This window comes from Onychomys torridus, chromosome 20, assembly GCF_903995425.1.
Source record: "Onychomys torridus chromosome 20, mOncTor1.1, whole genome shotgun sequence".
NCBI lineage: Eukaryota > Metazoa > Chordata > Mammalia > Rodentia > Cricetidae > Onychomys > Onychomys torridus.
This window is the reverse complement of record NC_050462.1, coordinates 29036013-29052232: the sequence shown is the minus strand read 5'-3', so window position 1 is coordinate 29052232 and position 16220 is coordinate 29036013. Positions and strand designations below refer to the sequence as shown.

At 37.0% G+C, this 16220-nt stretch overlaps 1 protein-coding gene across 1 annotated transcript in view; it reads left to right on the top strand.

Moving 5' to 3' along the window:
* Nav3 (neuron navigator 3) overlaps positions 1-16220 on the top strand; it is a 762474-nt gene that overhangs the window by 713454 nt on the left and 32800 nt on the right. The window contains exons 25-29 of the mRNA XM_036169458.1: positions 2435-2546; positions 11100-11221; positions 11991-12011; positions 12693-12865; positions 14417-14570. Of these exons, the coding sequence (XP_036025351.1) occupies positions 2435-2546; positions 11100-11221; positions 11991-12011; positions 12693-12865; positions 14417-14570 (582 nt within the window). The remainder of the gene's footprint in view (positions 1-2434; positions 2547-11099; positions 11222-11990; positions 12012-12692; positions 12866-14416; positions 14571-16220) is intronic.

Here is a 16220-nt window from a genome sequence, read left to right as displayed (position 1 = left end):
ACTTCGTAATTTCAATGCATTCCAGAAATCTTCGGAAAAATGTAGCATGAAAATCAATACACACAACCAATTCTAATGACACAAAACAATGAAGACTAGAATAATATTGGAAAATTTCTATATCCTAGTCAATTATGTGAAGTGCTTTATGTTCTTTTCTAATCTGCCACCAACAAAGAAAGAAAGGAAACCATAACTTCCTTACTACCATGCTGAGACTTCCTATTTATAATAGGCTGTGTAGGTTTTGGTGTTTTTATATAGCACCTTTACTCCCTAGTTGAAAATACATCCTATTATACAAACTACAGTTGCGAGTAGTGAAGCTGAAGTTTTATTCTTCAGAGAAGAAATATATCTACTGAACTTTTTATAAAATCACTCCAGCATTTACTGAATCATAAATCAGTTGAAAAGAATGATCTCTCAGCAATGAAATAAGATATTACATTGAATGGTATAAAAGGGACCTCTTTTATTTTATTTTCCTGACAGGAAAAGTGTTCACAAACATAGGGGTATTTCATTTTAGCCTGTAAAGGAAAGAATATTTGGCAAAAGGTAAAAATCATATGAAATTCTCAGAAAGGTCATGGTTATAGTTTGAATTACAGCACAAGAATAGATTCATTAATGGAACTTTCTGCAGATGTAGAGAATAAAGACTATAGGTTTGAACAGATTCTGTCAATCCATATGGAATTTAGATATCAGTTTAATTAAAATCTTGCAGAATTTCTTATGGACAGCTATTTATGCTTAGAAAGCTCCCTGAAGAATTACCAACATGAATTGTGGAATCCTGTCGCAAAAAAAAAAAGTTTATAGAAGAGACTTCTCTGGAAGAGATTAAAACTTTGACACTTAAATAACTCAGATAGCTCAAAATTAAGCTCAATCATTAGACATTTGCATAAGATCTCATTTCCATTTCTTCCTGTAAAGCCAGAGTCAAATATTTTAGAAGATTTTTAACTCTGTAGCATAGGCATCATTGATTCCAAATCCAAGGATGAAAGTCTGACTTTAATTAAAATTTAACACTCACCTAAGCACTGGTTATAAAATTAATTTTTAAATTATGTGAATCTATTTCCAGTAAATACTTTATCTCTCAGGGGTTTCAAGTGGTAACATTAAGTTTTAGTAAAATTGCTCCTAGTAATTGGACGAGGGATATAATATAGAAGTTGGGTAGACCATGTCATTTTGATGAACTGGGTTGCAAATTGTCTACAATGTTATATGTTTCCTTTGTGAGAAATGAATGATGACAGCGTCTACCTAAGCTTAGAATTGTTACTGGACATTCCACCATATGAGGCAATTTTCTGCAATAAAATTGCTTAGCTTTCCCCTTTTATTCTAGGAGAGACTGAGAAAGTACACTGCCATTATTTATAATTTAATATATAAGGACTTTGTGTTTCATTTTCTATTCACTGATGCATTGAAAAAATATCAGAATTCTAAAGTGACTTTGATATGCCATCCGAACATAGTAAGGTGACAGTTCAAAGAACTGAGTTTGGAATGAGTGCCTAGATTTACACTTGAAGACAGAGAATCAGCTCCTGAGGTACAAAGCATTTCAGACAAAAATCTAAGGACAGCAAAGGCAACATAGTATAATGTTGAAATATTGAGATCTAATATCTAATGTTCCCATAGGTGATGCTAAAATGAGTGATAGTTTATCTTGCAATGCTTTGAAGGTATCAGCTATGAACTCCCTTTTGAAAGGATTATGGACTGAAGATTACTTTTATAGGACAGGATTCTTCAAATTCTTTTTTGTTTTGTTTTGTTTTTCGAGACAGGGTTTCTCTGTGTAGTTTTGCACCTTTCCTGGAACTTGCTTTGTAGCCCAGGCTGGCCTCAAACTCACAGAGATCCGCCTGCCTCTGCCTCCCAAGTGCTGGGATTAAAGGTGTGCGCTACCACCGCCCAGCATCAAATTCTTTCTTTAAGCTAACAAAAATTTAGGGGTTGGGGATTTTGCTCAGTGGTAGAGCGCTTGCCTAGCAAGTGCAAGGCCCTGGGTTCAATCCTCATCTTAAAAAAATAAAATAAAATAAAATAAAATAAAATAAAATAAAATAAAATTTAAAAAAAAGTAAAAAATGGCTACAGATTGCCGGGCGGTGGTGGCACACACCTTTAATCCCAGCACTCAGGAGGCAGAGGAAGGAAGACCTTTGTGAGTTCGAGGCCAGCCTGAGCTATGAAGTGAGTTCCAGGAAAGGTGCAAAACTACACAGAGAAACCCTGTCTTGGAAAAAAAAATTAGATACAATTTGACAAATGAACCAAGCATCCAACTCCTTCAGGAGTATAGGCTACATAATATCAAACACATTTGACAGTGAAGTATGAATAATAACATTTTATTTTTTCTAGACATTAAAACTTTCAAATTCTGATCATTTCACAGGAGTCTGAACTCATAGAACTACGGGAAACCATTGAAATGCTGAAAGCCCAGAACTCTGCTGCCCAGGCAGCCATTCAGGGTGCGCTGAATGGCCCAGACCACCCTCCCAAAGGTATACTTAAAATGGTGTCCTGTGTCATCCCATACAGTAAGCATTGGTTTTATGCATCAGTTACAGGAAAGTTTCACTTACTCAATGGTGCCAACTTGTATAGCAAGTAAAGTCAATTTCTTCATAATTCCAGCCTTGGTGAGCATTAGCTTTCATTAGCAGATGATTTTTAAATTATAAACTTATATCCAGTTGTACATACATTTTTCTCTACTTGAACTAGTACATTGAAGCTAATAGGTTGAGAGTTTCTTAATATATCTCACTTCAAGTGAATAAAGCCTAGCAATGAATGTGCTAATCAAGATCCAATGTACACTGGGAGCAAGGCCCTATGGGTAGTCAGTGAGAAGGTACAGTTCCTGTAGCCAGTTTTAAAGTAACCAAGAGACAGATAATAGTGTATCATTACCATACCTGTGTGATTCTTTGCTCCCATCCCCATGCCTTGGAAAGTCGTGGAAGAAATGCTCATTTTATTTTTTCAAGTCCTAATATCTTTCTTTATATATGTTCTATTTATTTATGTGCTGATTTTATCAGCAGGTGCACATTCATTCTTCCTTCAATTTAAAATCCTATCCTAAATCCTGAATAGATGCCTTATCACCTCTTTTCTCAGATAAGTTCTGGAAAATAATTTTGCATTCTTTCAGCATCTTCAATGACTAAAGACATTTCAACCTGCTGAATGACACCCACTGTTCCCACCCTTCAGCCAAAACTATACTGTCCAGGACCAATAGTGACATATAGAATACTTAATTCATTAAATATTTAGATTTCTTGTATTGGGCAGGAAAATAGATTCTACTACTGATGCCCAAACCCTTACACTTGAAATGCTTATTTTTTTTGCTAATATTCATGCCATCATACATTATTCTTTATGGGGCATATTTTTAATCATCATGACATTTCATACATATGCCATTGTATTTTGTTCTAACTCCCCTCACATTTCTTCCCCTCTTTCTTGGTAGACCAGGCTATCCTCGAACTCACAGAGATCCACCTGGCTCTGCCTCCTGAGTGCAGGGATTAAAGGCGTGCACCACCACCGCCTGGCCCCCTCTTTCTTTTCTCCTACCTTCCTGAAAATTGTTCCATTTTCTTCTCTCATGGTCCATATATTCCATCAATCTTTCTTGTTTAACCACACCCTCCTGTAGGCCCTTTTCCCCTCTCTCACAATTACTTTCTTCTTTTTTTTTTTTTTTTTTTTTTGAGCTGAGGATTGAACCCAAGGCCTTGCACTTGCTAGGCAAGTGCTCTACCACTGAGCTAAACCCCCAATCCAGTGTCCTACATACACATATAAATTTAAGTCTACACTTTGCATGAGAAAAAAATATGTGGATTTCTCTTTTGGTCTTGGCTTATTTCTCTTGGCACAATGATTTCCAGTTCCCGTCCATTTTGCTACCAATGTAACGAATTTGTTTTTCTTGACAGCTTGATAAAATTCCATTATCCAAATGTATCAGAATGCCTTTATCCATTACCTTTTGGTGAACATTTAGGCTAGCTCTTTATCTTGGTTATCCGGATAGTGCCACATAAACATGGCTGTGCAAGTGTCTCTATGGTATGATGACTTAGAATCATTCAGGTGTATACCTTCAGTGGTAGAGCTGGGTCATATGATAGCTCTACTAGTAGGTTCTGTGAGAAAATTCCATGCTCCTTTCCATAGGCGCTGTAGTGGTTGCTATGGACCAGTTACTGTGGACCAGTTACTGTGGACCAGTTACTATGGTTACTAATTCTATCCTCCCCTCCCACTTGCTAGCATTTGCTTTTGATGGCCTTGAAGATAGTTATTCTAGCTAGAGTGGAGAGGAATCTCAAAGCATCTTAATTTATATTCCCTGATGCCTAATGATGTTGAACACTTTATCATATATTTGCTGGCTATTCTTACTTTTTCCTTTGAGAACTGTCTATCCAATTCATTAGCCCAGCTATTGATTGGGTAACTTCTTTTTTGGTATTTAAGATTTTAAATTTTTATGATATTCTTTATTTATGAGTGTTTTGCCTCAAAGTATGTCTGGGCAATTCATGTTGCCTCAGGTCCACAGAAGTCAGAAGAGGGCATTGGATCCTATGGGACTGGAGTTACAAATGGTTGTTAGCTTCCATGTGGGTGCTAGAAACCAAACGTGGGTCCTCTGAAAGAGCAATCAGTCATCTTAACAGCTCAGCCATCTCTCAATCTTGATATTTAATTTTTCATGATTTGTGTAGATTCTACATGTTAGTTTCTTGTTAGATGTATAGTTGGAATACAATTCTGTAGGCTATCTCTTTACTTTGCCTAATGGTTTTCTTTGTTGTACAGAAGCTATTCAATAGCGTGCAGTCCCATATGCCAATTGCTGGGATTATTTCCTAAGATATTTTGATGTTTCTTCTTTTTCTAAATTCCCTTTGTTAAATATTCATTCAATCTTCTGTATCCATTTCTAATTATTGGTATCCTAGATTCCTCCATTATGATTCTGAACCTTATGGATTTATATATCCTACCTAAAATTCTATGAATTCATTTATTTCTATAGCTACATTTATTGCTTTTACTAAGAACTGTCTGATCTGCCTTGAAAATAAGCTCAACCTATTGATGCCAAAGAAGAAACCCACCAGGATGTCTTTGGGTTCATCTTCGGCTCCTGAAGATCAGTATTTTCAACCTGTCTTCTTTCCACTCAGGTTTCCTGTATTTCAGGATCCTTTATCTTACCACCTTTGTTTTAACAGCCAGAAATGATGTATGTAAATCATTACCACTACCCTCCTGATTCAATATATCTGGGGGTTTTATAACTCCATGCCTTCAATAGCTCTTGAAAGTTTACTTTTCTCTGACCCCATCACCGTCCATCATCTCCCCCCTGAACTCCTACATAGGCTCCACATCTCTTAATTTCTTCCTATATTTGTGCTGAGAATATAACTCAGTCATAGAGTGACTGTTTATCATACAGGGCCCTAATTCTAATCCCTAATAGCACACACATGAAAAACCTTCTACAATCTACCTGAGACCCTTTAATATAGTTCCTCATGTTGTGGTGACCCCCCAACCATATTTTTGTTGCTATTTCATAATTGTAAGTTTGCTCCTGTTATGATTGGTAATGTAAATGTGACACTATCTCTCTTTACCAGTTTAACTCACCCAACAAATATTCAGTGATTAGTAATTATGTTCCAGACTCTGATCTTGGCTTTGCCTCTTGCTTTAGTGTTGTTTTGTGCATTCAATATTGAAATTGTTCTCTGTCCTGAATGTCTTGTTATAGCCCATTTACTTCTAATATTTTTCCCTTATTTGTTAAAAATTAAGACATTTTGAAAAACTGCAGAATTTAGACAAAGCAGGCCTCCTAGCCCCCTGAACTGGACCAAGCATCCTGTGATCTATTTCTGGAAATAATATTCATACTTACACTCCTCCCCTAAACCTACTAAATCTGTCTTTTTAAAATTATGCTGGAAAGTCTTTTCATTTGTATTTTGACTGTGGTAATGCCGTACATGTACAGTAGTGTCTTAGTCAGGGTTTCCATTGCTGTGAAGAGACACCATGACTATGGCAACTCTTACAAAGAAAAACATTTAATTTGAGCTGACTTCCAGTTCAGAATTTTAGGTCATTGTCATCATTGTGGGAAGCATGGCATCAGGCAGGCAGATGTAGTGCTGGAGAAGGAACTAAGATTTCTGCATCTGGATCCAAAGGCAGCAGGAAGAGACCTGAGCCTCTAGGCCTAACTTGAGCTTATGAGATCTCAAAGTCTGCCCCCCAGTAACACACTTCCTCAGTCAAGGTCACACCTACTCTATCAAGGCTACATTTCCTAATAGTACCACTCTGTATGGACCAGCATTCAAACACATGACTCTGTGGGGGCCATTCCTATTCAAACCACCACAAGGAGACTTAGCCAAAGTTTACAGGAAGGAATAAAAAAAATCAAAAATTATATAGTTGAATTTAAATTTTACAAAAAAAAATACATAAAGAGCTGTACTTACTATGAAAGACAGAATCATTTTCTTGAGCTACTTCTGTTAGGAATTCAGCAACTTTCTGTGTGGGGAAGTTGATTTATATGCTGCAAGGAAAATTACTGCATATTTAAGGCTTATCTCAGAGCTATAATAAAGCAGCTTATGTTCTAAATCTTCATGTTGTAAATAGGTCCAGAAGGGCTTTAAGAAGGCTTAATCCTTTCCTTAATACAACACAAGTCACTGAAGTGAAACTTTCTAGAAGGATTCCTTTTATCTCAGGCAACAGGCAACAGGTAGCTCCATGTATCTGATGGAATTCAAATACAGGGATTTCTTTGCTTGCAAGTGTGGGCTGGGTAATAAGTTATGTCTAAAATCATCTAGAAGCATTACAAATATTTAAATGTTATACCTTTAGAATGATCAAAAATGGAACCGTTGACAATATAGAATGATTTATATTTCTAAAATATTGAAACAACATTCAATTCTTTGACTACAAACATGTTGTTTGTATTTCATTAACAGCCAATGGCGCGTGGTGAAAATAGTTGGCTGTATAAACCATGTAGCTTTCACTGGTTGCTTAGCTGATGAGGTTGAAATACTGTCTTTGAAACTTTGAAACTGTAATTTTCTCTACACTGACATCTGGCCCTAAGATAAATATAGATGTAACACTCTTCCACACAGGCCAAACTGGCAAAATCGCACCTGTTAACCCACTGTTCTTTCCATTTTTATGCTATATTTATTACCAGTCTGTTAAGTGAGCCTACCGCAAGAGTATGTATTCATTTATAAATCTATTTAAATTCTTGAATTTGGTATTCTACTGTGTCTTAAATATGGAAATAAAAATGAGTAACTCACCCACTAGATTACAATACATTTAAATAAAAGGAATACAAATATACACATACTTGTGTGTATGATTGTATTTGAAAACTATAGCAAAAAAATGTCAAAAGGTTGAAAACTAAAAGTATGGAAATTTTCTTTTCTTTACCCAAATATAGTATCAGTCTATAGGAGTTTTTCCTTAACTATCAACTATAGATCAGTTTTATATATTATCGTGTGTGTGTGTGTGTGTGTGTGTGTGTGTGTGTGTGTGTGTGAAATCATGGATAACTGTAAATACATTTTAGAATAATAAGGGTAAATGAACATAGTTATATTGAATGAACAATTAGAATTCCCCCATATATTAATTATCTCCTATATACTGTGCTGTGTACAAGGTACTGGATATAGATAATAGTAGAAAAATAAATAGATATAGTTTTCTCCTTTAAACATTCTGTCCAATGATAACAGAAAAAAAGTTACTGTATGTGGTCAAACATGCAGTTGAATATGCATATCCAAATAGTTCTAAGATGATCATGAATAGAATGAAGACAGGAGAATGTAAGGCAGGTTGCATAGGCAGGAAAGGATGTTTCATTGTAGCGGCATTTAAGGGAAGACGCAATGAGTAAATCTGAAGTCATGTAAGAAAGAATATTCCCAGAAGACCTTGGGCCACAAACAGAGATAGGTGTCTTTAAGAATCTCATGCAAGAACAATAAGGAGACTAGGTGAAATGTGTAGATCCTTTATGAAGACCTAAATACTGACCAGATTCCTAAGGGACATGGATAGTGAGTATTATTGAGGAGCCAAACTATGTTCTGTTCTCATGAAAATTAGAATCTATTAAAAGCTTTGAAGTAAAGGAGCAATGGTAAAAATTTTCTTTTAAAAACAGTTTTCTAACTCCTGTTTATAGAATGGTTCGAAAGTAAGTAACTTAATAGATGTTCTTGCAGTACAGTTAGTAAGTGAAGTATTGGTTGTATTTGGTTGTTTACCTCTTTTTACTCTTAGCTCTTTGGGGGCCCACCACCCAGCTTCCCAATAATCACACAAAGGCTTATTTTCTTTTATGAATGCCTGGTCTTAGCTTGTCTTGTTTCTTGCCAGCTTTTCTTAATTTAAATTATCCCATTTATGTTTTGCCTCTGGCCTTTTATCTTTCTCTATTTCTCTATATCTTTCTTTACTTCTTTCTTTGTGACTTGCTGTGTAGCTGGGTGGCTGGCTCCTGGAGTCTTCCTCTCCTCCTCTCTTTTGCTCCTCAATCTTCTCTTTTTCTTCTTCTACTTATTCTCTCTGCCTCCCAGTGCTGTGTATCCTTTCTTCTGCCTAGCTATTTGCCACTCAGCTCTTTATTAGACCAATCAGGTGTTTTAGACAGGCAAAGTAACACAGCTTCACAGAGTTCAACAAGTGCAACATAAAAGAATGCAACACATCTTTGCATCATTAAACAAATATTCCACAGCATAAACAATTGTATCATATCTTCAACTCATATTCCACAGTTGGTGTCTTCAGCTGGGCAGTGTTGTGAAAAGGATGGGATATGGAAAATAAATGAGGGGGAAAGACATTCCTTTTATAAGTTGAGTCTGTATAAAATAATTGGAACACAGTTTACTAATTCTGAATATAACTTAGACTCTAGAACCCTTTTTACAATGACCTGGTCTATTTGTGAGAGGTATTAGGGAAAAGGTAGCAAAAGCTGGGCCTTGTTTATGTCAGCTCATGGTCAACCACAGAGGAAATTGAAATATGAAGATTATCCTGCTATCCTGCATGACTTCTGTATTAGTACTTCAAAGGATACCAGCATCCTTTGTGTGAAATGAAAACAGCACACATAAATTCATTGATGTAGGTTTAAGGGTGGTCATATTTTAGACATTTAGAAACAATGAATGTTTTTTATCATGACTGTTAAAAGTCATTGTAAGAGACCAAACTCCAAGGATTCTGAAGAAATAGTACTCCTCTATCCTTCTGTGAGATTGGTCAATATGATTACCTTGCTGGAAATCCTAACATATTGGTTGTATGTATATGACTATGAAGATTATGAAGATATATATTTAGTTTTATCTGTGTCCTCTTTAGGCAATCACTTGCTTCCATTATTCTTTCAAAATAGTAACTTGTCCCATGCCATTTGCTTTTCTGACTCCTTATTAAATTGATAAATGGATCAAACTTTATTCCACACTATTATTTCTATGGAAATGTTTTTATTGGCAAAACTCACTTTATTTTAATTTCTTTTCCTTTTTTGTTTTTATCTTTGTTTACAATACATTCCTACTGCAGTTTCTCCTCCCTCCCCTCCTCCCAGTTACCCCCCTCCCCAAGTCCACTCCTCCTCCATTTCTCATCAGAAAAGAACAGGCTTCCCATAAAACTTTTTAAATGTTATATAGTAACTATTGACATCCTACAAGTGCCATTGAAATGTTTATTTGTTAGGCTGATCTGTATTGATGCAAATTAAATATACTACAAGTAATATCCTAAAAACAACTTTTACTTTATAAATTTTCTTGGAAATAAGATAAAATTTCAATTTAACTTTTAATTCAAATAGCTCCAATTGCTATAAGCTAATTATTTGGAATGAGTAGATATGTTTGTAAAATATTGAATAGCAAATGCTGTTCTCTTTCAAATATCTTCTCTAAGTTGAAATACATACCTTTAAAACTATACCACAGCCATGCAACAGATATCAGAATTAATGTAGCACCAATGGTCATGCCACCATTTTTCAGATATGCAACAGTGTGCATGATTATATTTAGTAGTTAAACATATTTCATTGCTTTAACAATAAAATGAAGCACATCAGGACATGTTAAGCATTGCTATTGCTTTTGATATTACTATTCTATGTTGGGTCAGAGATCAGGGATGTGTTTGTAAGAATTGTACTATATTGAAGTTATTATCTGTTTAATTTACAAATAGCCTATTTCAACTCTCTCTTGCATAGGAATTGAGGACATGTATACACACACACACACACACACACACATGCACACACGCATGCATGCACGCACGCACGGAAGGGGAGTAGTAATTTTATTCATTCAGGAGTCACTTGGAGGTCTTTCCTTGCCCCTTCTTTTACCGTGGTCAAGTTACAGAAGTTCTTTGCAGTTCATGCCCCTCACCTATGAAATGAAGTGCTTGCTTGCATGACTTGCAAGGATTGTTTCAGAAGTAGTCTGCTAAGATTCCATGAAATGGAAAGTTAATGAATTTGGCCTTGGTAACTTTATTCATAGCACAAATAATAAAAAGACAGAATTCATTCCTAATAACTCGTGAATTTTCATTGGCTCCGTGGAACTAATCATTAGAAACAAATCATTTTGGAAGTACTGTCTAATTTAGATACTGGTGAAAATCACAGAGTTGAGCCATTTGGGTTTGGACTAAACTCAAAACTCTCCAAACGGCTTGGTGCCATGGGCCCATTTGAGAATCCCATTGACTCTTCATGGATACAACTCAGTTAATTAAAATAAATATGGCTATGCTTTATTCAATTCATCAGACCAGAACTGCAGTGGAGCGAACTGTAGAGCCTTGCTTAGCTTTAAAGCCACACACCCCTTGTCTTCAGATTGAGATGGTAAATGAACTTGACGCCCCCTTTCTGTTGCTAGATCTCCGCATCAGAAGACAGCATTCCTCTGAAAGTGTTTCTAGTATCAACAGCGCTACAAGCCATTCCAGCATTGGCAGTGGTAATGATGCCGACTCCAAGAAAAAGAAGAAGAAAAACTGGGTAAGACATCCCCTCTCATCAAGTTCAGATCCTGTGATAACTAGGGGGACTTAGCTTTTACTTGGTGGGGGCGGGGGTGGCTTTAGAAATCTCCAGTAGTTGACAGAGCTCCACTCTGGGATCCACTTCTCAAGCTCTTTTCCTCTCCTAAGGATAGGCAGACTGGGTGCTGAAGTGCACACATGCTGGGTGGAGCTAAGGCTGAGAGCAAGAGCCAGCTTTATTATCATGATGGAGATGAAGAAGATTGCAATTAGGATGTGGATGGTGAAAATCATAATGGGTGGGGGAAGGAGAAACCTTGAAACCTAAGTCCTTCCCAACCTCTGGATTTATGTATAGTGAATAAAGCACCAGCCCATCAGAAATCAACTACACTAGTTTCTATTGGCATGTATGTATATATCCAACAGAGCATAGTAGGAATATTGAAATGGACCATCGTGGGAATATAGAAATGAACTTTAAAAGAACTATGCATAAATTCACTAGAAATATTTTTTCACAATTTATGATAATATTAATCAGCCACTAAAAAAGTGGACAGTAAAGAATTTGTATTAATACCTTGAGACAAATGTCAACCTTCACATAAGCATAACTTTTTGAGGAAACTCAAAACAAGTTGGGACTTTGGTGCTTTTCTGTAAATAATGAAAACAAATATCTTTTTGTTTCAACACAATGTTTATGCAGGTAATATTTTAAAATACTGATCAGCCTTCATTCCCTTGATTTGTAATTCCACACTCTTTCATGTTTCTGCAAGGTGAACTCTAGAGGAAGTGAGGTGAATATAAACCGTGGACACTTGGCATGCATCTATACAAAACACCCTACCTTGGCATGAATGCTATTCATTTTGGCAGCAGGCTTTTATACCTTTTAAAAGCAGATTACCTTGAATGTCTTTTCTTTGTGCCTTTTCATTTTAATCTCAAATTTTAAAGAGAAGTAAAACCACTTTCTGAATAGAGCTGTAGGGGACACCAATTCTGGTTTTGAATAGTCTTGGAATTGGAAATTTGAATAGAAAAAAATAAATCACAATTAATGAAGTGTTAGGTGAATTTGATTTCATTTTGCTTTTTAAGTTTGTACTGTCAGCAGGATATGACTTGATTGTAGCGCTAAAGTGGCCATTTAAAACAAATTGCCTTGAAGAGAGAAGCTTTGGGAACAGAGATCCCTTCAAGGTGCTTAGTTTTAAATGAGTGCCGACAGCCATGCCCTTGACCTTGCACTTTGTAAAAGCCCTCCACGTTTGCGCTGTGCTGGATTAATACAAGAACAAAAGGGAAACACAGAGCACAGTATCAATGTGTTAGGGATGCTGTGCTGCCATTGTTAATACTCTGCTTACATATACTGACCCCAGGCAGTGGCTAGGATGGCACCTGCAAACTAACTCCCCAAAGCCAGCCCCTCCAAGTTCAGATGGACAAACAGCTAACTTCTGTCCTTCTTGCAGCTGAGAAGCTCTTTCAAACAAGCGTTTGGGAAGAAAAAGTCCACCAAGCCACCATCCTCACATTCAGACATCGAAGAGCTGACAGATTCCTCCCTGCCAGCTTCCCCCAAGCTACCCCACAATGCCGGCGACTGTGGTGCAACATCCATGAAGCCCTCCCAGTCGGCCTCAGCGTAAGTTTCTCCCTTTGTGGCACTTTGACCTACTTTTCAAAATTGACCTTCAGCCCAGGCCTGTGGCTATGTTCTAAATGCAGTTAGGCTCACTCTCTCACCATCTGTGTTTCCCCATCATTTCATCTCTTGCTAGGAATGGTGGACGAGATTTGTTTCTCTTATGTTTTTTTCTTAGTTCCTGGTGTTTCTCAATCACATTCTACATGTTTCTAAATCGTTCTTCTTCTTCTTCTTCTTTTTTTTTTTTTCCACTTGCATTTATCCATGTGTCTGTCTAACTGTGCATACATGCAGGTCACCTCTTGTTTGGCCACCCAAGAAACGAAAAAATGGCCCTGTGATCTACAGGCATAGATCCCGGTAAAAGAGTGTGTTGCATGAAACTGGAAAGACCCAGGTTCTAACCCAGCCATGGATTTTATTGTCCTTTTCTAAAATCCTTTGCATGTGTTACAGCCTCACACAGTCCTCTGTTTTTCCACTAAACATTCGTTCCCCCAAACCAACCCCAAATTCATTTGTCTTTGTTTGCATTAGATTACATGACATTTTAACAGTAGTCAAATTTTGATAGTCTAAGAAAAAAAAACACAGCATGTAAAATGTAATTGGTGAGATAATCCCATATGTTTTTTTTTAAGTCTTTAATGCAAATTTTCTTGTATGCTCAATGGCAATGACTATCATAGAACTGCAAAGAAAGCAGTACCACTATGCTTTGACTACATAATTTCATCACTTACATAAGGAAAAATTTTGTGATCAACTACCTAAGCCTTAAAATTTTAAATGGGGGAAGTTATTAGCTAATATAAAGAAATCTTTGGGCATATTATCTCTAACAAAGCTATCCATAAGACCCAAAAAAAGCAATAAGGATATAGTGGATGTGACCTTCAGATAGTTTCCCGCTAGCTTGCTGGCATGCGTTGAAATTGGTGGCTTAGCTTCATTAGCTGTGATCCCCTAAGTCTTCAGCGTCCAACAGGACGTTTATGTAACACTCATCCATTATTTAAATGTCCAAAACTAATCTCTGTAATTTATTTTCTACAATATTTATATTGGATTTTCATGGAAGCTGAATGACAGCATGGAGGAAAATAAGGTTATTGTTTGCATGGTTTTATAAAAGGAGAAATCAGCATTTTGAGGATATAATGACTTGGCCTTAAAAGAAATGGAGAATTTCATGTTACAAATGGAGGGTTCAGCCCCTTGACAAATACACAATGGAAAGTCACAATGGCTTCTTCTATCCGTATCAGCCACCAGGGAGTTCTGAGGATCGCTTTTTATTCCATAATACCTGACTGTTTTTAAACTTCAGAAAACAGGACAAAAAGGTGAAATGAGAAGTAGCCGTTCTGGTTTGAACCTATGAATAATGGCTGGTAAAACTCTCCTTTGCTGTAGGTCTCTCCAGCAGCAAAGAATTTCTTCTGTACACAGTGGATATTTCTGAAGTTCAACCTTTTAAAGAATCATTCCTTCCCTTAATCCCAGGACTTCTCCTGATGACCTATTTTGTGTTTGGTTTTCCTTTAGGATCTGTGAATGCACTGAGGCTGAGGCAGAGATCATTCTGCAGCTGAAGAGTGAGCTCAGAGAAAAGGAGTTAAAATTAACGGATATAAGGTTGGAGGCCCTCAGCTCAGCTCATCATCTTGATCAGATCCGGGAAGCCATGAACCGGATGCAGGTCTGTGCATCTGTCCTCCTTCAAGGAACAAAATGAAGAAATAAAAAGCCAGCCTTTTCTCTTCTCATAGCCATTAGATAACAAATTCTACTTTTAAAACCACCATGCAAACACAGTCTATTTTTTTTTTCAGTCTTTGCAACTCAGTTGTTAATACCAAATGGGGGATTTGCTCAAATCCAGGTTAGTAGTGGGAGGGCATACAGGCAAAAGAGACACATAAAAGTGAATGGCAGGGAGTTGAGTTTTAAGAAACTACTATGAAATTTGCTTCTTTGCTTTCCCATGAGTTACCTTTGTGTTGGCTCTTTAAAGATATTCTTTTGAAATCTAGCTTCTTCCCATTTTCTATTGATAGGTGAAAATAATGAGGAAAACTAGAAACATTCATCACAAGCTTTAGGATATGGGAGTGGAAGTGATTTTGAATGCTATCTTGGCAGAAATGCTTCTGCATGTTTGGAAGCATCTACCGTCAGAGTTCAGAAAGGATCTGTGCTCTGACTCCTTCCTTTTTATCATTGTGAAGCAATGATGACTTGGTTCCCTGGACTCTGGGAATAAGAAAAGCAAATGCTAAGCAGTTTATCTACTGCTGTCGAGATGAGCAGAAAGGTTTCTGTGGTTGTTTTGAGTGTGGTGCCCTGCTCTACAAAACAAAACATTTTGCATTTGTTAGCTAGGGTGCTGAAGGAACTTAAATCACCTTTTAATTATTTTTGCTTTGTCTGGATTGTCCAGCTGGCATGAATTCACAGAAGTGCAACTGGCATCATTGTCCTGTGAAAGTCTAATATGATTTTTAACAGGAGTAGTGTTAGGGCTGGTGAGAAGACACACATTAAGGTTGCTTTCTGTTCTTCCAGAGGATCTGAGTTCAGCAACCAGCACCTAAGTGTTGTGGCTCACAAACTCCTGAAACTCCACTTCCAGGAAGTCTGACACTCCCTTCTGGATTCTGGAAGCATTACATTCACAAATACAAGCCCACACATATACAAACACATATATACATTACATAATTGAATTGTTTTTAAAAATTAGGAAGCACCCAGTTACATTTAAAAATATTAGGAAACTTCCAGTTATAATCTTTTAAGTTTGGTTTATCTTTGTGAATATGTTTGTCTTTGTGAATGTATATGCACAACTGTGTGTATTTTTGTACATACAGCTAGGCTACAAGGTCAAATGTCTTCTATTCCTGTCCTCTATCACTCTTTGCATATTCCGCTAAAGTAGGATCTCTTCCTGGACTGATGGCTAGCATAGAAGCCAGCTGTAACAGGAATCTTAAAAGTACTTGTTAATGAAACTCAAACCCGAGGCCAGTTATTGGGGTGAATGCTGGAAGATCAGAGAAGCAGAACAAGCCACAGCTATCTCACCTTGCTAGTTCCTCAGGTGATCCTGTTTCCTCAGGCTGGAAGCTTCTGAGTCCTCCTCCACATGAATCTCAGCTGAACTGTGTTGCTCCAAAGCTTAACTAACTACATGCTTTTTCCTCTTTAGTTCTTGGTCCTCACGCTTTATTTATCTTTTTCTTTCTGCCCCCACTCCCTGGGATTAAAGGCGTGGGTCACCATGCTTAACTGTTTCTAAAGTGGCTTTGAACTCAGAGATCTGGCTAGCTCTGCCTCCCAAGTGCTG